At 32.6% G+C, this 25599-nt stretch overlaps 1 protein-coding gene across 1 annotated transcript in view; it reads right to left on the bottom strand.

The window, feature by feature from the left end:
* vg (transcription factor vestigial) overlaps positions 1-25599 on the bottom strand; it is a 173173-nt gene that overhangs the window by 46925 nt on the left and 100649 nt on the right. The window contains exon 3 of the mRNA XM_072526840.1: positions 16904-17071. Coding sequence (XP_072382941.1) covers positions 16904-17071 — 168 coding nt within the window. The remainder of the gene's footprint in view (positions 1-16903; positions 17072-25599) is intronic.

The raw sequence follows: 25599 nt of genomic DNA on the forward strand, positions 1-25599 counted from the left end.
TTTAAGATGAGTGAAATAGTCGCAATAAGCCATCGGTATACTTGGTCTAAAAAAAGTGTTGTTTGTTAAGAGCTGAAAGAGTCATATAAAATCATACAAAAAAATATAGAAAGTTATAGAAAAACGGCAAGGCTCATTTTTGCTGCGTATACAAGATGGCATTCAGGCATCAACTGCCGGAAACTCTTTTCAGACCATAATGCTAATTGGACCTTTTCCAAAAACAACAAAATTATTTGTAAACAATAGTATCTATTGAACTAAAATGTTCAGGGAGCAAAAACATCCTCCATTCGGATTCCTGGACAAGGTATTTATCGAGAGGAAATAATATTACATGTTACATATTACTATTACATGGTCTACACAGATTGTACTGAAGTTAGTTGGCTTATTTTACATCTTACATTAACTGTTATACACATCTTCGGAACTTCGGCAGATCTGCAATATATAAGCTTTATATCAACACTCGACGAACCTTTCATTTGTCTCTGATGTACTCAAGGCTCTTTTATCAAGGCGATATTGAACTCTCCCTTAGTAACAGTAAGTTCTGCAGAAGCTGTCTTACTTTGCAGGTTTGTCTGTAGGACTCTCATTAAGATTATAGAGAGCAATTTGGGACAGATACAGAGTTCGCGACCGTGGTCCCTCTATGCTCATTCGCTCTACATTTGTAGTTATAGATTCACAAAAGTCATTCGTTTCAGAGTCCTGTTCTGGAACTGCTTTTTGTTTCTTGTCCATTTTGTACAACAGTGCATCCAATACCGTTTCAAGATTGTAATCCTCCTGAGTTCGCCAGCTTTCTGGAGCATCGCTTAGTCGATACTTTTCTCCTTATGCTATGCGTGAAATACACCTCGAGATTGGGGAGAGCATTAGTCGCCGCACAAACCTCATCATATGTCGAGTCATTTGCGATGCAACTGCCTGGTAATTTTCCGATTGAGCATGATGTAAATATGCATGTGTGTATTTGTATTTTGTGTGTTGTGTGTTGTACCGTGCTAGGGGATCTAGATTATGAAGAGTTAATCTTAAGACTCCGATAACCAACGTTAGACTCTGATACTTCAAATTATTCTCGGATCGACATTAAACTTATATTACGGATCATACTTGGGAACCTATTTAAATAAGAAAATACAACGTCAAAAATAGTCAAAAAAAGAGAAAGCAAATATAAAAAAAAGGAAATACTAGACTTACTCTTTGCAAGTGGTCTGGACACGTGACCACATCGACTACATTGTACTGTTCATTGGGAAATTAATTTAATTCAAGAAATATCCCTTTTTATAGAAATTCAAGAAATATCCCTTGTTACAGAAAGCAATATTCAAGTAGGAGTAGTTATTTATTCTTTGCGCTTGGTCTAAGAGATTATGTTTCGAATTTTGCAGACAAACAGACCGACGACAAGTTAGTAAAAAGAGAGACAAACTTGTAAGAAAATTCAATGAATTTGTTATAGTTGACGGTTGTTTTCGTATATAGCATTCACAAAAGGATTATAACACACAGATTATTTAAGCACATCTTCGGCAAAACTTCTAAAGAATTACAAAATTATTTCGGTAAATGATATGCTTTTATTATCGACGTAGTACATATAAGTTAAACTGAATGCGTTGTAATTTTGTAACGTTGTTTCCTGCAGACCTGCCTTTACAACTTTACCTACGTAAGTAACTATCGGATACTTTTGTTTCAAATTGAACTAAGACGAAGTCATTGCTCTCTGGTGGTCTATCTAATGTACGTAAAAGCAATTCTATATAGTTATCTTCCTCCAATTCATCTGAGATATCTGCGTAGTCGTCATCTGTGAAGATGTCTAAACTAGACTCGTCCTCTGAAGTTTCGTTTTGGTATTGTGATTTGCTTAGTTTTTTTCTTCTTTTTTCTCTTCACTGGCTTTACAAATTTTTCTAATGGTTTTTTGCTTCTGTTTTTCCAATTTCTCTTACCTTTTTAAAAATTGTTCTTCAATTTCCATTTTTTCAGGCGTATCAGTCGCTATCATACACTTTCCTTTTTTTCTTCGTCTTTTTGTTGTCTGGTCACTTACTTTCTTCAAATATCCTCGAAATATTCCTAGAGAAACAAAATTCGCTGATTTGTGTTTGCTAACACCGCTTGTTGATAGGATCTCCGATACATCTGTCTTGGATTTAGTTTCTTTTATTTGTAATGGAACTTCAGAAATTTCAACCGTCGCAATAGTTTCAGTTAGATATGCATTCTCGGGATTAGGGGGAATACCCATATTCTCCTGATTATTTTCGTCATTGGTAATGTTAAGATGAGCAGGGTTATCAGTCACCTTACTGCTTAAATAATCCTCTTCAGTAAAAACATTGCAGTCAAATGGCATAATACTAGTCTTTTTAAATCCATTGGTAATTGTGGCTGGAGTCATTGCTTTTTCATGGGCTTGCCCAACACATGCAGCAACTTCATAAATGGTAAATGAGTTGCCAGGATTATGAAGCATCCAACTGTCTAAAGCCCCAATGTAGAATTTTTGAAATGGTCCAAAAATACTTACATCTAACAATTTGTGGGTCGAGTGTGGAGGAAAGGTCATGATAGTCACCCCATTCTCCTTGGCCATATTCAACCACTGAATAGATATATGGCTTTTATGGTTATCATATAATAAAATGGAGGAGTTTGTTTTTGAAGATCCTCTGCACTTAATGAAATGCTTCATTACATCCACAAATATGTACGAACTCATCGAACAGTCTGTATTACAAGCTAAACCTAATGTCCCCCTTAGTGCACCGATAACCATCCTACTACGAAAATGAACCTGAGGATGGAACCAATGGAAAACCATTGCTGGAGGAAGCCAATTTCCCGCTGCACTGACAATCATACAGGTGGTGACCAGTACTCCCTTCTCTCAGAAGTTATTTTGCTTACTTGCTTTAAACCTCGTTCTGCTAAAATTTTAATTTGATGTTGTTGTTGTTTTATGGTTGCCGTTTCATCGAGATTAAAAACTCTTGTCCCATCAGCAAATCGTTCATTCCTTTGGTAACAAGCATGTAGCTTATTAAAAAATATTCGTACATTTGCCTAAATAAATTGCTCAATTGCTCGAGCCAAACTGCATCCCTCGGGCATCCTTAATGGTAGGCGAGGTCTTTACCTTAAAAAATCTCTCATCCATTTTTTTACAGGAAGATTCCTAATTTTCCAACTTTCGGGCATCTCAACGTTATTGACTTCATCCATTTCGTAGGCTAGTTGCCTGCATTCTAAAATGGGAAGTCCATAAAACATTTTAGCACAAACAATTATTTAATTCGCTAACATATATTCCTGTTTTTTGTCGAGAATTCATCGTATATCATATCTTGGCTGCACACAGATTGGTTTTTGAGTATTTTTTTGTTTTTGTACGTATCGGTGTAATGTTTGATGTGGAATACCTTTTATGTTGCCTACTTCTCTCAGTGGTTTTCCAGCAATTACCATAGTAACCGTCTCTCGCATAACCAATGGTTCATGCTTTTTCAGCTTTCGTTTTTCGACGACTTTACTCATTTTCTTAATCTGAAATTAAAGAATTTACTCTATTGGTTTACTATGCCAAGTGCAAAATGTATATATTTGTATATTTGCAATACGTCCTACAGTATGACATGTCCCACTGTAGGATGTGGTACTTTGTCCCAATGTTAAAAACTGTACACCATCAGTTAAAAAAAATAACCGTTTTCCAAGGAACTTGTGCTTAGTAGCGGGCTTGGTCCACACGGCTCCTAGTCGCTCCTAGTCGGTTACGGTTATTGTTCTTCTGACACTTCTGCTTACAGCGGCGATACCCGGTCTTAGTCTACACATTAAACCACACAAGGATAATAAACCAAATAATAAATATATAAACCTAGATCCTTGAAAAAGCGCAAAGCTTAAACAAGGTAAAAACTCCGGCTCCTCCACGTTCTTAATTTTTAACATTATATAAAGAATTTTTCCAAGAGTCTACCCTTTAATAACCATTTTTATTCACATAGCTGCGATAGAGTTTCTAACTATTTAAATATACAATGCACAGCAACCAAAAATTGGAAAAAAATACTCACGTTTTCAACTTTATCTCATTCGTAGTACCTTCCATGCAGCACACATACCCTTCAAACGTTAGAACAGAACTGAGTATGGATACAGTCACTAGCAAATGTTATCTTTTATGTACAGCGTTGTCGCCTAATATCTATTATATGGGAAATACATTACTTGGCTCACTGTGGGACCTGTCCCACTGATGGACACTTTCCCCTAGGTTGAAATGTCAGTTGGTAGTTCAGAATTTCTTTCCTATAATCGGTTCACAATTTGTCGATAGCTTATTACAAGTTTAACCCTAATTAGAGAACTGAAATACAGAGAGGATAGGTAATACGATATAATAGTAAAAACCAACCTGAAATTGACGGTTTAAGATGTTTTCGACTAACCCACCTGTATCTGTGGCACTGTGGCACTCTATTTATATAGTATATAATTTATTAATTGTGTATGTTAATGATATTTTGTATACAATTCTGTCACAGTTTATTATTGTCCCCTGTGTATTTTTAGATACCATTTAACATACTCGATTCATAAATCAAAACAAATTTAAAATTCCACGCATTCACATAAGAGCACCATATTTTATAATAACAATAATAAATTAATTATTATTCATTGCTACTGACGTTGACCATTAAAAACCGCGAAGAATTCCCAGTATGTTGCAAAAATCCAGCACGATATTGAACGTTCGAAATTCACACGCCTATTACCATTTTGAACAGACAAAACAAAGATTCAAATAAAAGACTACAACACTACACAATCTCCAACAAAACCCATAAATAATATGAAAAAGCTCCCGTAGTATCATTTTCAATGTTTGAAACCCGAAATTTATTCATAAGAGTAAATATTTATGTTGTGTCATCATTTGAGACATTTTAAAACGATCATTAATTAAAAAACGTTATAAAGGTCCCCAAAGAGGACAGAGCACATGTCTCTCTGTCAATGGCGTTCCCTATTTTTGATTATAAGGGTAAAAATTAAAGTGGGTGTATTAATTAAGTTGATTAATAAATAACGAGTATTTTTTTAAAATAATGTTCTTTAGTGTAGTTCGGTAATATTCAGCTGTATGCTATTTATTTGTTACATTTTAAAATTATTAGCTGTTAGTCACAAAAAACCTATAATTTTTCGTTCTCTTTTTTACTATTTCAATTTTCGATAAATTTTTTTTATCTATTGTGTAAAATATCTAACTTTTTCCAATGTCCTATTAAAGAATTGTAAGTCAGATAAGTCACCCTGCCTACTTTTTATAATGAATGCCTCTCCATACTCTGAATGTTTTACTACATAAGAAATCTTAGCCTTTTTAATTTTATAGAGCAAATAAACATTTTTGAAATCCTTACTAATTCATAAGTTTGCTATGATATACTACTGCAAACTGTAAAAACAGATGGTATATGTTGATTTTAAATTGTTGGATTTTTTCCAGATTAATATTTAGTTAGTAGGCCGTTTGTTCTAATTCTTGCTAGATATAGTTCAAGGTTGCTTTAGATATAGTTTTAAGAAATTCACACTTTTTTTTTAAAGCAAAGTTTGCTTATAAAGTAAAAGCTTTTAAAAAAGAGCATATTTAATAAACATACTGGAATGGCGGAAAATACGAACAGTCGAACGAAGTATATGTATGTAAACTGGGAGCACACTCAGTTTTATTTTTATATAATGTAGGAAACAGATCACTTAAAAATGCCATTATGGTCAGAAGAAGCAAATTGCAAAAACTATTGAAATTACCGCTCAAGAGGAAGATACACAGGTATAAAGGAACACGGGTATACAAGATGAAGTCAGATACATTAAATAAAACAATAGTGTTAGTATAAAAATAAGCAGGAAAATTCTATCAATACGACTAGATCTTTCATTTACCGAGGAGATGGCGTGTTCAAGAATTGCAAAATAGAAAACCGTTTTTAACTGCTGGACAAGATTTGAAATTGGTTCACCACTGCCGTCGCAATTACACAATGTTTCTAAGGTTAAAGATGGAAAATTCAGGATCAATACGTAAATCTCTAGCAAGTATTATTGCTAATTTGACAAATATTTCAAAATTATTGTATGATCTTTGGACCTCCAAATATTTTTTAAGGTTATCTAAGCCTTTAATGCATTCCACGATATTTAATTTGGAATTTTAAAGCATTTTATTAATTAAATTACAACTGAATACAAAAATTTAAATGTTTCTAGGCTTTTAATTATTGATTTAGCTTTTATTTTATTTTCGTATTTCCTATGGTATCTTCAATTAAGGCATTAATTGCAATAATAATGTTCTTTAGGTCATGTTTTAGAGGTCTAATAGTATTGATACGACTTTCCCACATTGTTTCACTTAACGGTTTTAAATTTAGACGTTTTGCAAATTTTGTGCTTTTAATAAATCCCATCGACATGGAGACGCACAAAAGTACTTATACACATTGTACACGTACGTATACACACGGTATGTATGATGCTCTAGAATTGATACCAAAAATCCATTTCTGAAGCTGTATATCTTTAACTTCGAGCTGCAGACTAGGAAATAGCTTCTTTAATAGAAAATTGCATAGGCTTTCTCCAATATTATTAACTACTGGATAAAATTCCAGATAAAATTCTAAAATATATACAGTACTATTAGCAGTTTCACATCCTCCTCATAAGTGCCTTCTCTGTTGAGGTTGGCGATCAATATGGCAAATTTCTCTCTGTTCTGGGCTTGATGAATTAATTCATTTCCTTTTGTGTGGGTCCAATCTCTGATGTTTCGTAGCAAAGATTTTTTCTTTTGTCATATGCCCTTTTACCTTCAATCTTGCCTTCTAATATTAGCTGGAGCTGCTCAAATTCCCCATGGCGCCTTATGTGTCCTAGATATGACACATTTCTAATTTTGATAGTATTGACCAGATGAGGGCTTGTGTTTATTGCTCGCAGTACTTCTTCATTCGTAGTTCTGCTGGTCCAGCTTATTCTTAGCATTCGGTGGTACATCTATATTTCAAATGAATTTAATTTATTGACGTCATACTGTTTTAATATCCAGGTCTCACAGCCATATAGTAATAGAGACCACAAATAACACTTTAGTATTCTCAGTCTTATTGAGACTGATAGCTTGGAGAGCATTTTACGCATATTCATGAAACCAGATCTTGCTATTTAAATGCGTCTTCTAATTTATTTTGAGTGGTCTAGTTGACTATTTAGTTCTCCGCCCAGGTATATGCAGATTTGGGAACTCTGAAGGGTGATACCATTAATTTGTATGTTAGGTGTAACTTGTTCATATGGGTTTTTGTGGAATACCAGAATTTTGGTTTTGGAAAAGTTAATGTCCAAGCCCAGCCTGTGACTTTCTTCTGATAATATGTTCATCAATATTTTTAGTTGGTCTTCTGTTTCTGCCAATACTACGGTGTCATCGGCATATATTATATTGTTAACGATGATTCCATTGGCTCTGGCACCTTCAGGGTGATCTTCAAGATAAGCTCTAATTATATGTTCGGCATATAAATTAAATAATAGGGGGGATAAAATGCACCCTTGACGCACTCCTCGTTCTATGTTGATGTACTTGTTGTTTCCGTTCTCTGTTCGAATGCATCCTGTGTGGTTCCAGTATGTATTACTTATGATAGCTATGTCGTGTCCATCCAACCCTACTTCTTTTAGCACCTCAATCAATTTTCCGTGTTTGATGCGGTCGAAGGCCTTTCTGTAACAAAGCACACATACAGACGTTTTTGAATCTCACGATACCTTTCTGCCATCAGTGTCAATCCCTTAATTGCTTCTCTAGTGCATGTACCTTTTCTAAAACCATATTGAGAACAACTCAGGTATTCTTCACACTTATTGTGTTTCACATACATAATCACAAACGTTCTGTGCACTTATATCTGATGTAGAGTCGAGATTTGTAGCTAAATATTTGGCTTTTGACAATGTGTGTTATCTCCTTACGAATAGATTCGGCTAAAATATTGATAATCTCATTTTAAAAATGCTACCGCAAGTAGGATGAAATAAAGTTACGTTTACTGACATTATTAAGGTGTTCTTATTAATTAGTTATGAATAAGCCGACGTCAGTGTCGCTGATAATCAAAAAACCTTAAACAATTGCCACCTCTGCCACGAATTTTGCGTAAAAATGAGCAATTTGTCAATGTATGTAAAGAGTAGACAATAGAAAAATAGACAATAATGTAGACAATTTCTTAAACTCAGATCAATTTGCAGCAGCATGGGTTCTCCTTGCAAAAAAACTGTAAAAATTGCTCCCAGATATATTACAACAATTAGCACATAACACATCCATTAAGAATTCACAGAATTTTCTACAAAAACTAGCTGAAATAGATACCAATCCGAACAATATGATAGTCAGCTTTGATATTACCAGCTTTTTGACAAATGTTCCTTTAGAAAACACTTTAAAAATAATAAGAACCGCAATAGAGATGGCTGATACATGAACAACAAAAACCAATCTGAATATATCAGCTATTATGGAGGTATTAACACTACGCATGGGAAACTCCATTTTGAACTAAGCAATGATTTTTATAAACAAAATTTTGGATTAGCCATGGATGCTGCAGTTTTGCAACTATAAAATTGACATTGTTTAAAAATTAACAGACTATTTTTTAGTTTTGAATCTCCTTGTATAGTTAACCAAGATTTCGCTTACAAGAACATAGACACCATCGAACAATTAAATGGTTGTTACAATATTGCAGTGAATACAGTGTTCATTCATACATTGTTGTTAACAAAGAACCACAGAAAAATAAGTGTCTTTCTTAAAGTTGCAGATCGCTTGGGTCATTATCGCAGACACATAGCGTCAACTTGTAAAAAACAATTCGTTAACCAACCGCCATTCTCAATGAGATGTGTTCCATCTCCAACCGACACAGTCGTGTCTTTGTTGTCTTGGGTAGCAGCCCGCTACTCCAAAGACCTCGTTTTTGATAGCGGATGCTATTATTCCATTGGGGTAAAATACAACCTATACTATTTGTTGTCAAAATTATTTTGCTACTATATCGAGTACCGTTTACTCGTATATGCATTTTGTTGCTGTTATATTTAAATGCGTCTATTTGCGGCAAGTTTATGTTTTTCTCTACTTAACTTTTTGGAATCCTATGCCGCGAATTGAAAGACATTTTAAACTTTTAACAGAACGTTTTAAGTTTATGTAAATACGCATTTACTGTATTCTATAATAATAGTTATAGTTTTGTTTTACTATGATTTTCTATAAATATTTTTTATAATGTTATTTGTCTTATATACAAAATTATAATATTGCTTTACATCGATATTTATGTGACAATAAGCTGTGAAAGTCATTGCGACTTTGATCTTCCCTGCCGTATCATATTTTAGCATACTCCTGATTTCTCCCGTAAACAAGCGGTTTATGTGATGTAGATATCCAAAGTTCGTATCATAATATGTAGTTTTCAACAGCTATGTTCTTTCGTTAAATCGTTCATCTTTTATAAAGCAATCTGGGTTATAAATAAGAAGTAGTTTTTGTATCTTTATCACGCGTATTTTAACTTGTAGATTAAATAGGAGTTATTAGAGTTAAGTGTATATATATATATATATATATATATATATATATATATATATATATATATATATATATATATATATATATTGTTATGTTTCTTCTTTCCCAACCAAAGAAAAATAAATAAAAATATCCATCGGAATAAAATTTTAAGATATCATTATAAACAAAATGTATATAGTAATTTTAAGATAAGATTTAGTGTAGATAAGAATAGAAATTTGTTTGGCAAACGACCTTTTTCCGTTTCAAACAAAATTATCAAAAAACTTTTGTTTAGAATTAGAAGACATTTTACCTGTAAGTTAATCTTTTCATTGTTTGTATAGTCGAGTATTAAATGACCATATTCTAATCTTTTGAAATATGTATAAATTGTGTATTGACAAAACCAATTTTAAAGTAAGCTATTTAGTTTTTCTCTGAAACCGAAATTAGGCTTTTCCAAAATCATGGTAAACACCATTTGAGCTTTTGATTGGACGGTCGTTTTTAAATGGGAATTTGTGAGCCGATCAGGAGACCGGAGGAGTTAGTTAGATAATTTGGTCATCGAAAGAAACAATCGTTTGTCTCAAGATAGAGTGTGGTTCGTGAGTTTGGATACCGACATTTGTGAAAAGAAGTGAATAGTTTTGCAGAAGGAGATAACAAGTAGATTAAAAGAGGTCCTTGTATCTACAGTGGGCATTTTGTAAATTATATGTGAAAGTATTCTTACGGCATCAAGTTGACAAAAGGAGGTCCTTGCGTCATAAATAAGTAGCTGAGTTTGGAGAAGTGAATCAGGTGTTTTTGTGTAGTCTGCAGGAGGTTTGCAGAGACGTTAGGAAGGAGCCGGGGTGCCAAAGAGGAGAGATCACATCGTTGAGGAGACTGGACTTTTCTGGGTATGCTCCAACATACAACTCAACAACTCAACTCAAGTGTTTGTACAATTGAATTTTATATCTGTGAAGGATCGGTTTGACATCATGGTCATTAGCATTCAAATTTAAGAACTAAGGTTTTGGTAGGCTAATCAATAGTTTAAAGTTTTGTTGTTTCTTGTTTCAAGTAAAGAAAAATTTAAGTAAAATTGGTTTTCACGTAATATAAATGTATGTAGATTTAAAATCTTTTAAAATTATTATAAAAATTTGAGTTATTTTCTTGTATACTGATTGATAAGATAACGACAGAATTTGATAATTGTTTTTATTCGTTCATATAAAATAAAGAAACGTAAAATTTTGTAATATAATATATTTTTATTTTTATCCTTCTTCTCTATTCCGATAAAAGACAACTAGAAAATCTTTGAATCCATCGAACACAGGTAATATAAGGAGTTTATTTTACTTTTGATAACAAATAAGTTATTTATTTTTTTATTTGCTCAATAAACTAAGATTAAAGTCAAAATAAACAATCATAATATATATATATATATATATATATATATATATATATATATAATCTGTATTTATAGTTTTTTATTTATTTTACTTTTTAAATAGAGTTTCATTTATAGTCCTTATGCTTTTATTTTTCTATGGTAATATACATAACCAATCCTAAAAAGGAGATACTAACGAATTCTAGATTGAACATATATATTCATCCTCTCTTTTTGATGGTCTAGTATGTCAAATAGAGGTCATTGTATGTACAGAAAGCAACAATAAACTTTTCAATATTTCCATTATGAGCAGATATCAAATGGGCAGACCAAAATTCACAATATGGTGGAGATTTGTAGATGATGTTTTGTCCTTATGGACCAGACACACTGAATACATTTTTAATGGACATCCACAGTAATGAAGGATCAATTAAATTCAGCATGGAAAAAAAAACACTACCTTCTCTCGATTTGTAAAAAGGATATTTATATTAACAAACAACAACATAAATATCAAAATAGAAATTATTAAGTTATTATATGATAGAGCCCAAAACACCTGCTCTAACAAAAATACATTTTTCATAAATAAATACAAAAAAGCCTGCTTAAAACCTATTAATAAAAAGTAATTACTCATAGTCATTGATAAACATGGAATATTGCAAGATTGAAGAAACGAAACAACATAACATTAAGCTATCCAGAAATGCTTACAAGAAGGGATTTGAAGCTGACAACAATACCATTTGTAAAAGGCTTTACAAAGCCTTATACAAATTCAAACGGTAAATGGCTAACAGGCGAGTACACAAAGAACTGTATCTATAAAATACCTTGTGAATGCGACAATTTTTATGTAGAAGAAACCTTAAGACCATTAAGTGTTGAGATAAACGAGAATGAATCATACATCAAAAACAGAGACTTCGTCAGATCCTAGATATGCACACATGCCTGACACAATGAGTCCAACGAAAAGGTGCATCAACATTTATGAAAGAAACAGACTGTAAAAGGAGATAATTCAATAAAGCAGTTCTCACCCAACCAACCTCCCTCAATTTCGCAATTATTGATTAGGCCAACGCTTAGTAATAGTTCCTACTCTGATTATATATCTACTGATTTATCCCACCTTCGAGAATAACAGACATTTTTCTACAATGAAAAATTTGCTCATTCTGATTTTGGTTCCCGTAGAGAACAGATGTCTTTTTCGCCTCTAAAATTGGTTCTCAAAGAAGATTACGGGTAAAACTTGCTTATACGATGCACTGGTGTGCGAGTGTATATAGCAGTGATATTGATAAGCGTTTTTATAAACAATTCAACTGTTGGATGTGTAACATTTAATTATCTCTCTTAAGTATTTTAATAAGAAGTAAAATGTAGAATAGAGAAGGCTAGGAGTGCATTTAACAACATGGCCAAACTCTTTAAAATCCACAACCTTAATCTGGAGATAAAAGAAAGGCTCCTACGATGTTATATTTTCTCTATATTATTCTACGGAGTTGAATCCTGGACACTCACTAAAGCGATGAAGAAAAAACTTGAAGCCTTCGAGATGCGGCAATATAGAAGAATCCTAAGGATATCATGGACGGACAATATAACCAACAAGACTGTACTACAAAGAATGGGGAAAGAAAGAGAAGTGATGTATACGATTAAAAGGAGAAAGTTAGAATATCTCGGACACAAAATGAGAAACGGCACTAAATACAGATTACTGAAAATAATCCTTCAGGACAAAGTATTCGGAAAGCGAGGAGTTGGGAAAAGAAGAATATCATGGTTAAAAAACATAAAGAAATGGTTCTCCACAACAACTAGTCTATTTCAAGCATCAGTTATTAAAACAATTATAGCCAGAATGATTGCCAATATTCGAAGCGAATAGGCACCATCAGAAGAAGAATTATTTTAAAATAACCCTATTAATACAGTCCTGACAACTCTGAAATTACTTTAATAATTTTGCATATGTACATAACCTTAACAGCACACCGAGGGTAAAACATGACCTTCAGAATTTTTCAAATCGGATGCTTAATTGTGGCTTAATCCCATAATACAATAAATACAATATTTACTTAAACATTTCACAAAATCATATAATTTAAAATGTTGATGCTATTTGACAAACATTGAACATCTTCTACAATTACGTTTACATAGCGGTAAAGAGTTGTTAATTCTAATATGCTTCTATTTGTTTCGAATAAATATCCAACCTTCTCGATAATACACAAGCTTGAAATAATTCTTAATAAAATGTATCTACTCGTATACTGTACTCCACATTTGTTGATGTCGATCCTACTCATAAATGGTGCCAAATACATTTCCACATTGAACAGAACAATCTAAAATAGTCAAACTACTTATTTCTAAAAAAGTTTTGTAGAAACTTGAATAAATATTATATAACTGAATTTTATAAAAAAAATTTAGTTGAAAAATAATTTTATAAAAAATTTGTTATTCGCATTATGTATAAGAATCAAAAATATGTCTACATTGGTCCACCGTTTAAATTACTTTTACTTTCTGTATGACCCTGTTACATTGTTTAGAGCGCGACTATGTTCCTTTCTTCATATTCAATAAATCATTCTTTATTTATGTCATTTCACTAACGTAATTACTTTCATAAATCCATCAGAAAGTAAAAATATTTCCAGGCATCTCTCTCGCTCTTTGGATACGTTGGTCTCGAGAGATGGCTATCAGGCTTAAATTACTCCAGGCAGCGGCTACTTCTTCAGGTCTCTATCTTTCCTATAATTTTTTCTTCAAGTTGCTTTAATCACATTACCGCACCGCTTGTAATTTGTAATGTTTATAAAGTTCTCGGAACCCGGAACTCGTATACTGATCGCGGGCTTAAGAATAAAAGGAGTCGGAGATCTTTTAGAAGGTAAAGTATATGTGAATAGAGTTTTGGTATTAATTACAACAAAGATTAATTGTATGTTTTTGTTGAAGAGACGAGCTTGTTTCACTATTTAATTATACCATCTCAAAATTACCATTTTATGGGATGCTACAGTAATATTTTTTATACGACAAACATTAAATTTTTACTGCAAAATAATTCAATCAAACTATTTCATCAGGATAGTAAGATACATACGCCTTCTTATGACTTTATGGTTAAGATCAATTGATAAGTTATTATATAATAACGTTACACAGCAAATTATTATAAAACTGATATTCTGTGCTATATCAATCCATCATTTGATGATGATCCCAATGCTAGTTGCGATGATAATGTTATTGTATCAGTATTCATGTTGGTAAGTTTTTATATGTTTTACAATAACATCTTTTTTTTTAGTCCTGTACATTTTAGAATTTTGACAAAGGCAACGACTACCTGCTGAAACGTTGATTTAAATGGAATAATAAAATTGAGTTCCAAATTTAATATGACTTATTGAAGCTAAACCCAAGAAATACTGAGTTTCTTATTAAGTATAGTATGGTTAAAAAACTTATTATACGTCTATATACTATTTCTGACAAATCTTGCTTTACTGCTTCCAACCATTTCTTCTTTGGACATCCTCTTCTTTTTTTCCCCATTCCTCCCTCCTTCAGTGTTGTTTTAACATTTCGATTCTCTGGCATTTGTATAATGTGACCAAGCCATCTAGCTCTTTGGGCTCGTATTTTTGCTGTAATTGCTGGTTTTCCATACATCTTCATTATTTCTATATTCGTTCGTCTTCTCCAAAAATTCTCTGCCGTCTTTATTTCTCCGAAGATTTTTCTGAGCACCTTTCTTTCCCAGATGTCTACTTTCTTTTCTTCCTGCTGGTTCATAATACACGTTTCCCTGGTATACGTCACTGTGGGTCTGATTACTGTCTCGTAGACTCGTAGTTTAGCTGTTCTTGGCACATTTTTTGCTTTCAGTAATGAATTTATTGACCCTATCTCTCTGCTTCTCTTCATTAATCTTTTGTCTATCTCTTTCTCTTTTTTTCCCGTGTTCGTTATGGTTACTCCTAAGTATTCAAATTCTGACACTTTTTCAAAACTATAGACAGTCTCTGCTCTTTTCATTTTCATATATTTCTTATTATTTGTTATGTCTCCTTTCATTTTCATATACTGCGTTTTTGTCTGGTTTATTATTAATCCGTATCTTTTCGCTTCTTCTTCAAATTTCTTGAAAACTTTTTCCAAATGTTTTTTTGTTCTCGCTAGTATCACCACGTTATCCGCGTACGCTATGCACTGTTCCCTGCTATTGAAAATAGTCCTGTTTGTGCTTATATTTGATCTTCTTACGGTTTGTTTTAATACTAGGTTGAATAAATTCGTTGATAGCGGATCCCCTTGTTTTAAACCTCTATTCACTGTGAACTGTCTTGAAAAGCTTTCCAATCCTTCCATTGTTACCCTATTCATCGTGTTCCTAAGAGTCATTCTCACTAGCCTTATAAGCTTTTCTGGTATTTCTAATGTTCTCATGGCCTCATATAGCACTGTTCGATTTAGGGAGTCATATGCTTGTTTAAAATCGATAAATAGCATGTGTAATTATAAGTTTTATTCCTACCTATTATTTTGTATTATTTTAACATACTTATTTGATCAGTAGTTGTTCTTTCTGATCTAAAATATCCCCGGTATTCTCCAATCACTTTGTTATCATAATTTATTAATCTTTTCCTAATAATTTTTGCATGTATTTTATAGACTACTTCTAATAGTGCTATACCTCTATTGTTTCGCACTCCGTTTTGTCTCCTTTTTTATAGATAGGACAAATAAGAGCACTATTCCACTGTTTTGGCATTTCTTCCTTTTGCCAAATTATTAGTGTCAAGCGAAATATCCTTTCCTTCAATCTCTCCAATCTTCTTTCCTCCACCTTCCTTAAAAATCTCAGCTGAGATACCACTTTCTCCTGCACTTTTGTTATTTTTTAGGTCTCTTATTATTTCTTTGACTTCATTCAAAGTTGGTTCCTCGCAAGTCCCTTCTTCATCTATTTGCCAATTCTCATTTTCCTCAAATTCTTCTTGGTTTGTATTTAATAAATCTTCGAAATATTCCGTCCATCTGTTAAATTTTTCTGTTGTTTCACCTAGAAGTAAGCCTTCTTTGTTTCTGCAATACTGTGGATTATTCTTTGTAGTTTCTCTGGATGTCTTAACTTCTTGGTAAAAATTCCTTACCTCTTTGTTTATATAAGCTTCTTGTATATTTTTTAGTTGCTTTACTAGCTGTTCTCTTTTCTTTTTTCTTTTTTCGATAAAAACTGGCTTATCAAAAAAGTACTAGGAGACAAAAAAGTTTTAAAAACATTGTGTTTAACTAATGGTACCACAATAATAATTTAACTGGAACATACACAAACATTTGGGGGGGTTTAAGGGAATAAAATCCCCATAAAATTTTGATGGGTGTACAAATTTAACTGTTATTTTTTTAAAAGTATCCTGCCATAAGAAAGCAGCATATCCATTTTCAATATAAAATCTCTGAACAGTTTTCGAAATATTAAAAAAAAATCGATTTTCAGTTTTTAACTTCAAGGGGCTGTACTTTCTTTATGTGCACATTTGTACTAAGGTAAATTAGGTTTTATCGAACTATTTTGGTCCCAGAATACGCGATTTAATTTATGGCCTACCTTTTTGTTAAACTCTGTATATATAATACCCCTAGAGACAGAAATAAAAATATAACGTTTAGAATATTAATTTGTATTGATATTCCTGTAAGTAGATATATTAATAAAGACGAGCCTATTTTTAGTAACATTTTAATAAACTGTTACTTACCCTTGGTATGTGTTGAAGTCTTATCTAACGCCCTAGAAAAATGTTCGTCTACTACGGAGGCTGCATCACCCTGGTAATGAGTAAACACCACGCAATTTGCAGATACATACTGAGCCCTCGAACTACCTGCCTCTTGGGAGTCATCGTCATCCACACCTGGTTGGGGATCTTAAAAAAATGAATAATAGTTAAAAAAAAAAGTTATATTTACATAGTAAATGATATATATTTATTAAACAATTTCAAATTATTTAAAAAAGGATTAAAAGTTTCAGAACGTTATCAGTCCTATCGGACCATCATCAGTGAAAACATCTTAAGAGTAGTTGAAACTACATACTATCACATAACGAGATTAAGTGGCCCTTATATTACATATTTAAAGTATTAAATTTTAAAATTGTTCTGACTTGGACTTGGACTGGAGCCAATTGACTTTAGAGCAACAGAGCAATTTGGGAAAATGTGTTGTCTATACTTGATCTACCTGCGCGAAAGCCAATTTTTTCTTCTACACATCGCTTTTTTTTTCATTGTTTTTAATTATTTCTTAATTATTTTTCCGTAGGCTTGAGAATTTATGTACACTTAGCTCTTTATAGTTTGAAAAAATGTATGTGCTTTTGTCCAATCCGATGGTATCCATGACATTTTTAAGTAAATACTGTAATGCTTGTGGGCGATGTTTTAGTAATTTGTTCGGTATACCTTGTAGTACACATGCTTTTCGAATTTATAGAATTATTATTACAACTTCGATTTCCTGTACTGTTATTTTGCTGTCTTAATCGTATTTCATTTGCATCTATGGTCTATCATCTGACTATTTTTTTTTTCATCCGCTTTTAATATTTCTATGTACTGCATTTTAATTTCATTTATTCACCGCAATGGAGTATGCGTTTTGTTCATTGGGATCATGTCGAGCCCTTCGTAAGCTCCTTCATTGATTTTATTTATTATGTCTTGGTAGGTATTCTAGACTGAGAACTAGAACAGGTTTGTTAATTTTTGGCTAAGCAGTAACTTATATAAAAAGTATGTATGTTGTTCCCTGCCCTGCAAGAAACGAAACAACTGGGAAATGATATAATAAAAATAAGAAAGAGCACACTGTTTAAGAGTTGGGGGACCATGAGATATTTTAGAGTGTGATTCATGGTGTCGGAAAAGGTAAACAAAGTAGCTGTAAATTTTCAACCAATATTAGACAGAATATGTTACTTGAGAGTAAGAGGAAAGTATTGGAGATAAGTATCATTAATGTACATGCGCCTACTGAAGATAAAGGCTTAAACGCGAAAATCTAAGCACGCTAATAGGGAATATACAGAAATACGATATAAAGATAATCATTGGTGACATGAATGCAAAAGTCGGAAAAGAGGAAATATATAGAAGAGTAACAGGAGGACGAAGTTTACATAAGGAATCTAATGAAAACAAGAAACAGTTAATAGAATTTGCTACAGAGAACAAAATGAAGATAGCTGGCATATTGTACATACTGTTAATACGTGCTTTTGTCCAATCCGTTGGTATCCATGACATTTTTAGAATAATGCGAAAACATCTGGTAAATACTGTAATGCTAGTGGGCTCTGTTTTAGTAATTTGTTCGGTATACCTTATAATACACATGCTTTTTGAATTTATAGAATTCTTATTACATCTTCGATTTCCTGTACAGTTATTTCGACGTCTTCATTGAAGACGGTATAATGGTGTTCTTGAATTACGGTTTTGTTTCAGTCAGAAGTTGTAAGTAATCTTTCATTCAAAATAATTCTTCTGTTAAACCTATTGTTCTCATTTCTTTTCTGTTTGTTCAAAGGATTTTGTTTTCCATGCTTCTCTTAATCTTGTTGATTCTATATTGAACTCTTCGTATTTACTTTTTCAGGAAGTATTTTGTGCTATAGCGGCGAAGTTTTTTATTACTCTTTTTAATCTTGCATATGTGGTCTAGCATCTGGGTCATTTTTTGCATCCACTTTTAATATGCTTATTTCTGTGTACTGCATTTTTAATTTCATTTATCCACCGCAATGCGTTTGCTAATTATTCATTGGGCTCATGTCGAGCCCTTCGTAATCCGCTTTATTGATTTTATTTATTATGTCTTGGTAGGTATTCTAGACTGAGAACTAGAACAGGCTTGTTAATTTTTGGCTAAGCAGTAATTTACAACGAGCATTTGCAACGAGCTTCAAAGACTCATGCAAAGCATACACACAGCAAGTCAAGAATATGGTTTAGAACTCAATACAACCAAAACTAAATGCATGCTCATCAGCAGAACACAACAACCTCCGATGCAATTGACATTACCACCTAACAACCGAAAAATAGAACAAGTGGAGACATACACATACCTTGGAACCACAGTCAACACAAAATGGGACCAGTCAACAGAAATTAGATCACGATTTGAAAAAGCGCGAAACGCTTTCAACAATATGAAAAAGTGGTTCACAAGCAAAATCTCAATGGAACTAAAATTAAGACTGGTCAAGTGTTATGTCTTCCCGGTCTTGTTCTATGGAGCAGAGGCATGGACCACAACGGAAGCCACCCTGAAGAAACTAGAATCCTTTGAGCTGTGGATATATCGCCGTATTGTTCGGATATCCTGGACAGACCACATCACTAACGCGGAAGTAATGCAGAGAATAGGCAAAAGCAAAGAAATAATTTTTACCGTAAAGAAACGGAAGCTTGAGTACTTCAGACATGTCATGAGGCATACTAAGAACCGGCTGCTACAGTTAATAGTCCAAGGAAGAATCGACAGTAGGAGGGGACCGGGAAGACACGACACTCATGGATGCATCACCTGCGATAATGGTTCGGACTAACATCGACCGAACTGTTCAGAGGTGCCGTAAAAAAAGTCAAAATAGCCTTGTTAATAGCCAACGTCCGAAACGGATAGGGCAAAGGAAGAAGAAGTAATTTACATAAAAATGATGTATGTTGAGTCATTTTGCAGTATATCAAGATTATATTTAGATGGATTCGTTTCAAGTGGTTTTGATCATGCTGATTGGTTGTCAGTTGTTACACGATTTGAACATATATAAATTTAATACAATAAAAAGCAGAGGAAAGTGGGGGACGGTACATGTTAAACTGTAGTGAAACGAATTGTATTGGGATACGGAAAAGTTTAATAAGTGCAACTGGTTTTATTTGTTCTAGTACGTTAGGTTATTTTAGAATTATTAATTGTTTTTGAAAGACTAAATTTTAACACAAGGCATATCTAGTTGATTTCGTAAATTAAAAAAAAATCTCTCTGGTCAAATTATTGAAAGCTTAAAATATATTGTTTAGGCAGAAAAAAAGAAAAAAACAGTATTGATAAAAAGCTAATTTATCTATTAAAATATTGTGTTTTTTAAGTATTAATATTTAGCAAAATTTAATTTTTTTTTCCGGTTTTTTTATAGCGTTCTCCGCCTTCCGGTTCCCAGTTTCCAGCTACGTCATTCCATTCGCCAGGGTGAAGGTGAAGGGTGAAGGCAATGTCTTTCCGACATTGCCTTCTGAATGCCGCCCAGCCAGGATTGTTTTGGCCTTCCTCTCTTCCTTCTTTCCCTTGGCGTCCATTTTAAAATTTGGTTTGGCAGCCTGTCGTCGTCCATTCTTTTCACATAACCATACCAGATCAGTTGTCTCCTTTGAATTTCGTCAATGATGGTTGACTTAACTCCCATTATATTTCTGATATGGTCATTTTGTATTCTATCAAGCCTTGATTTTCTAGCTGATCTTCTCCAGAAGTGCATTTCCAATGCAGGTAGGCGTCGCTCAAGGGATTTAGTAAGTTGCCATGTTTCGCATCCATAGAGCACTATACTTTTAAAGATGGAGTTAAAGAAGAGATGCTTTCTTTGATTTGATAGTTCTTTTGACCATAGCATCGAGTTTAGGCATCCTATCACCCTTTTTCCTTATACGATTATTTGCTCTATCTCTTTTTCGGTGCACCCACTCTTGTTGATTGTTGTTCCAAAATATATATATTACTCACAGTTCTTGATTGTTTCATGTTCGTTGATCATTAGATATTATACTTCATTCCCGATGCATAAGTATTGCGTTTTGTTTCTATTTACAAAGAGGCCCCATTCTTCATATGTTTTAAATAACCATCTCATCATGAATTCTAAATCTTCCTCGTCTGCTGCCACTACTACTTGGTCGTCCGCAAAATGTAGAGTGTATAATGTTGTATCGTCGTCAAGTTGGATCCCCATTCCTGAACATGATCTTCTCCAGTGTTTATTGCTTCATTTAAATATATCTTAAATAGTATTGGAGAGAGGCAGCATCCTTTTCGTAAGCCTTTTGTTACTGGAAATTCTTCTGATAAGGTGTTGTTTAGTTTGATTTTTGATGATGCTTTATTGTATAATTGTTTGACTGCGGCGATGATCGTGCTATTTCATGAAGATCGTTCAAGAGACTGCCACAGCTTTCTCACAGGAATCGTGTCATATGCTTTTGTGAGATCCACAAATAAAAGATGTATTTCCTGTTTTCTTGCAACTTTTTTTTCATTCAGTTGTGTTAGGGTAAATATGTGGTCTACGCAAGGTGTGGTCTAAATCCTGCTTGCTGTTCAATTTCATGAGGTTCGTATTCTTTCTCAATCATGTTTTTTAAGATTTTACCAAACAGCCTGCTAAAGGTACTGGTGACAGAGATACATCTGTAGTTTTCGCAAATATCTTTTGGACCTTTTTTGTGAATTGGAGTAATCCATGCTTCTTTCCAACTATTAGGGATTTCTTCCCCATTTAAGTATCTTGTGAATAGCACTTTAAGATAGCTTATTAGTTTTGGTGTTCCGTTTTTTAGAAGTTCTGCTAGTATGTTTTAATTAAATTTAATTAAAATTTAATTTAAATATGTTTTATTTTGTGACGTTATTGTTATGTTTAAAACATACAGTCTATTTGTAATTATTCCCGCAAAAATAATAATATTTTCTCATATTATCCAGTTATCAAGATTCAATTGCGTTTATTTTTTCCAGGAAATAATAAAAAATTTAATTATTTAGATTCTCCTTTTGAAATATCTAATTATAAATCACTTTTAAATTGTGAGTATTCAATGAGTTAAAGAGAAGTGCCATTCTAACCAGCAGCAGGAGAATTTCGCAACTGATATTTTGAATGAAAAACTACCCGGCGCACTCTCCTCTCCACTAGCCGCTGAACGAGGTTGAATTAAATATCTCGAGCAAGTTTTTCTGCTGACATATTTCGTCTTAACTAATTACTAAGGTGGAATGCGTTTATCAGATGAATCTGCCCGAAATTTAAAGAAGTAATCTTGAATTTTCACTTAGAGAGAATTGTTGACAAGCAAATTGTTATCTGATGTTAATTAGGGTGTATTAGTGTCGGTGTAATTTGACTAAAATATATACGATATTCGTAGAAGATGAAGAACAGAGTTTTTACTGTACAGTACAGTTGAAAACAAAAAATCGTATTAAGATTTGATAGATTACATATACTATATATATATATATATATATATATATATATATATATATATATATATATATATATATATATATATATATATATATATATATGTATATATATATTATTATGATTGTTTATTTTGACTTTAATCTTAGTTTATTGAGCCAATAAAAAAGAATTATAACTTATTTGTTATCAAAAGTAAATAATCCTTATATTACCTGTGTTCGATAGATTCAAAAGATTTTCTAGTTGTCTTTTATCGGGAAGAGAAGAAAGGATAAGAATACAAATATATTATATTACAAAGATTTACGTTTCTTTATTTTATATGAACGAATCAAACAATTATTAAATTCTGTCGTTATCTTATCAATCAGCATACAAGAAAATAAATCAAATTTTTATAATAATAAGATTATAAAGCTACATACATTTATATTACGTGAAAACCAATTTTACTTAAAATTTTCTTTACTTGAAACAAGAAACAACAAAACTTTAAACTTTTGATTAGTTTAACCATGAGATCCATTAACCATAGTAGAACCATGATGTCAAACCGATCCTTCACAGATATAAAATTCAATTGTACAAACACTTACAGCTTATTTTCTTCTTGAGTGGTATGTTGGAACATACCCAGAAAAGTCCAGTCTCCTCAACGATGTGATCTCTCCTCTTTGGCACCTCGGCTCCTTCTTAACGTCTCTGCAAACCTCCTGCAGACTACACAAAAAACACCTGATTCACTTATAAAATGCCCACGGTAGATACAAGGACCTCTTTTAATCTACTTGTTATCTCCTTCTGCAAACTATTCACTTCTTTTCGTTACGCCGGTATCCAAACCCACGAAACACACCCTATCTTGAGACAAACGACTGTTTCCTTTCGATGACCAAAATATAACTAACTTCTCCGGTCTCATGATCGGCTCACAAATTCCCATTTAAAAACGACCGTCCAATCAAAAGCTCAAATTGTGTTTACCATGATTTTGGAAAAGCCTAATTTCGGTTTCAGAGAAAAACTAAATAGCTTACTTTAAAATTGGTTTTGTCAATACACAATTTATACATATTTCAAAAGATTAGAATATGGTCATTTAATACTCGACTATACAAACAATGAAAAGATTAACTTACAGGTAAAATGTCTACTAATTCTAAACAAAGGTTTTTTTGATAATTTTGTTTGAAACGGAAAAAGGTCGTTTGCCAAACAAATTTCTATTCTTATCTACACTAAATCTTATCTTAAATTACTATATACATTTTTGTTTATAATGATATTTTAAAATTTTATTCCGATGGATATTTTTATTTATTTTTCTTTGGTTGGGAAAGAAAAAGTATGACAATATATATATATATATATATATATATATATATATATATATATATATATATATATATATATATATATATATATATATATATATATATATATATATATATATATATATTGTGATGATTAGTTAGTTAGGTTAGTTATATTTTGGTCATCGAAACAGTCGTTTGTCTCAAGATAGGGTGTGGTTCGTGAGTTTGGATACCGGCGTAACGAAAAGAAGTGAATAGTTTGCAGAAGGAGATAACAAGTAGATTAAAAGAGGTCCTTGTATCTACCATGGGCATTTTATAAAGTATATGTGAAAGTATTCTTACGGCATCAAGTTGACAAAAGGCGGTCCTGGTGTCATAAATAAGTAGTTGAGTTTGGAGAAGTGAAGCAGGTGTTTCTTAGTGTAGTCTGCAGGAGGTTTGCAGTGACTAAAACTTCAAAAAAATGGCAAACCTGCAGGATTTGATAATATACCCATTGACCTGATAAAAGCAGATAATGGGCAATCAATAGAAATATTACATAAACTTTTGAACAAGATATGGACTGATGAAGAATTACCAAAAGAGTGAAAGAATGGATTGATAATAAAAATGCTCAAAAAAGGAGACATGTGTAGATGTAATAATTGGCGTGCAATAACTAATAATCGCCACATCCAAAGTGTTTTTTTTTTTTTTTTTTTTTTTTTGTGGCATTGACTTTCGTCATTCAGCCAGTCTCGAAAGGTTATAATATATTCCTTAAAAAAGTATACACAGATAAGTACAGATTATTTCTCTCAGACAAATGCACAGCGATATCCCTAAATCGAAATAGACGAATAATTAATAAAAGAACACGTCGAAGGGAAATACAAGGACACTCGCTTCTCGTCTAGGGGTCCGTCAAGACATTTATTTTAACAGACAAACAATACTGGACCACGGATAAGGTATTGTTACATATAGGATAAACAAAGGGTACAAGTCTAATCCTATACACGCTCATGAAAATTTTCATGAACGAGTACCAGATTTATAAAGCTATGCATGTGTCTGACAAAAATTCTATAATTAAATTATATATTGTTACAGAACCTATGGCTAACAAAGACTGTATATTATATGGAGCGTATGTATTGCATTTAGTTAATTTTGTATACAGGGAGTTTGAATGCTGAATAAATTTAGGACATTCAAAGAAGATGTGATCGAGGTCACCTAGCTTGCCGCAATGTTTGCAACTATCATCATCGATGACTTTAATTTTAAATAAATGGCATGGGTAGCATGCATGTCCAAAGCGTATTCGATTTATAGTAGTAATATATTTACGAGGAGCTTTGAAATTCTGAAACCAGGTTGTTTGAGGTAGAGTTGGTTGTAAAGAGGTATACCTTTTATGGTTTGTAGAACAGTAATGTTTCCATTGCTCTTTCCATCTAAGTTGCTGATTTTTTTTGAAAATCGTAGTAACATCTGGTGTGTTAAGCATATATTTCAACGTAGAGCCAGTTGTTACACTCATTTTAGCCAAGTGATCTACATATTCATTGTGTTTGAGACCAATATGTGCTTTGACCCAAATAAATTTTATGTTGACTCCAGTCGATGATAAATGATACAATTGGTCTTTTATTTCAAATATGTAGGGGTTGCTAAATGTTGAGGGTAATTCAATGTTTTTTATGCTCTGCAAAACTGAAAGGCAATCTGACAGAATTAAGATATGTCTATTACAGGTGTTTTTAACATATTTGAGAGCTTCAAGTATAGCTATTGATTCCGCTGAAAAGATTGAAAATTCATAGGGTAGTTTATACTTGAATTCTACGTTTGTAGCAGGTAAAAAGTATGCGCATCC

This window comes from Diabrotica undecimpunctata, chromosome 3 (genome assembly GCF_040954645.1).
Source record: "Diabrotica undecimpunctata isolate CICGRU chromosome 3, icDiaUnde3, whole genome shotgun sequence".
In the NCBI taxonomy this organism is placed as follows: domain Eukaryota; kingdom Metazoa; phylum Arthropoda; class Insecta; order Coleoptera; family Chrysomelidae; genus Diabrotica; species Diabrotica undecimpunctata.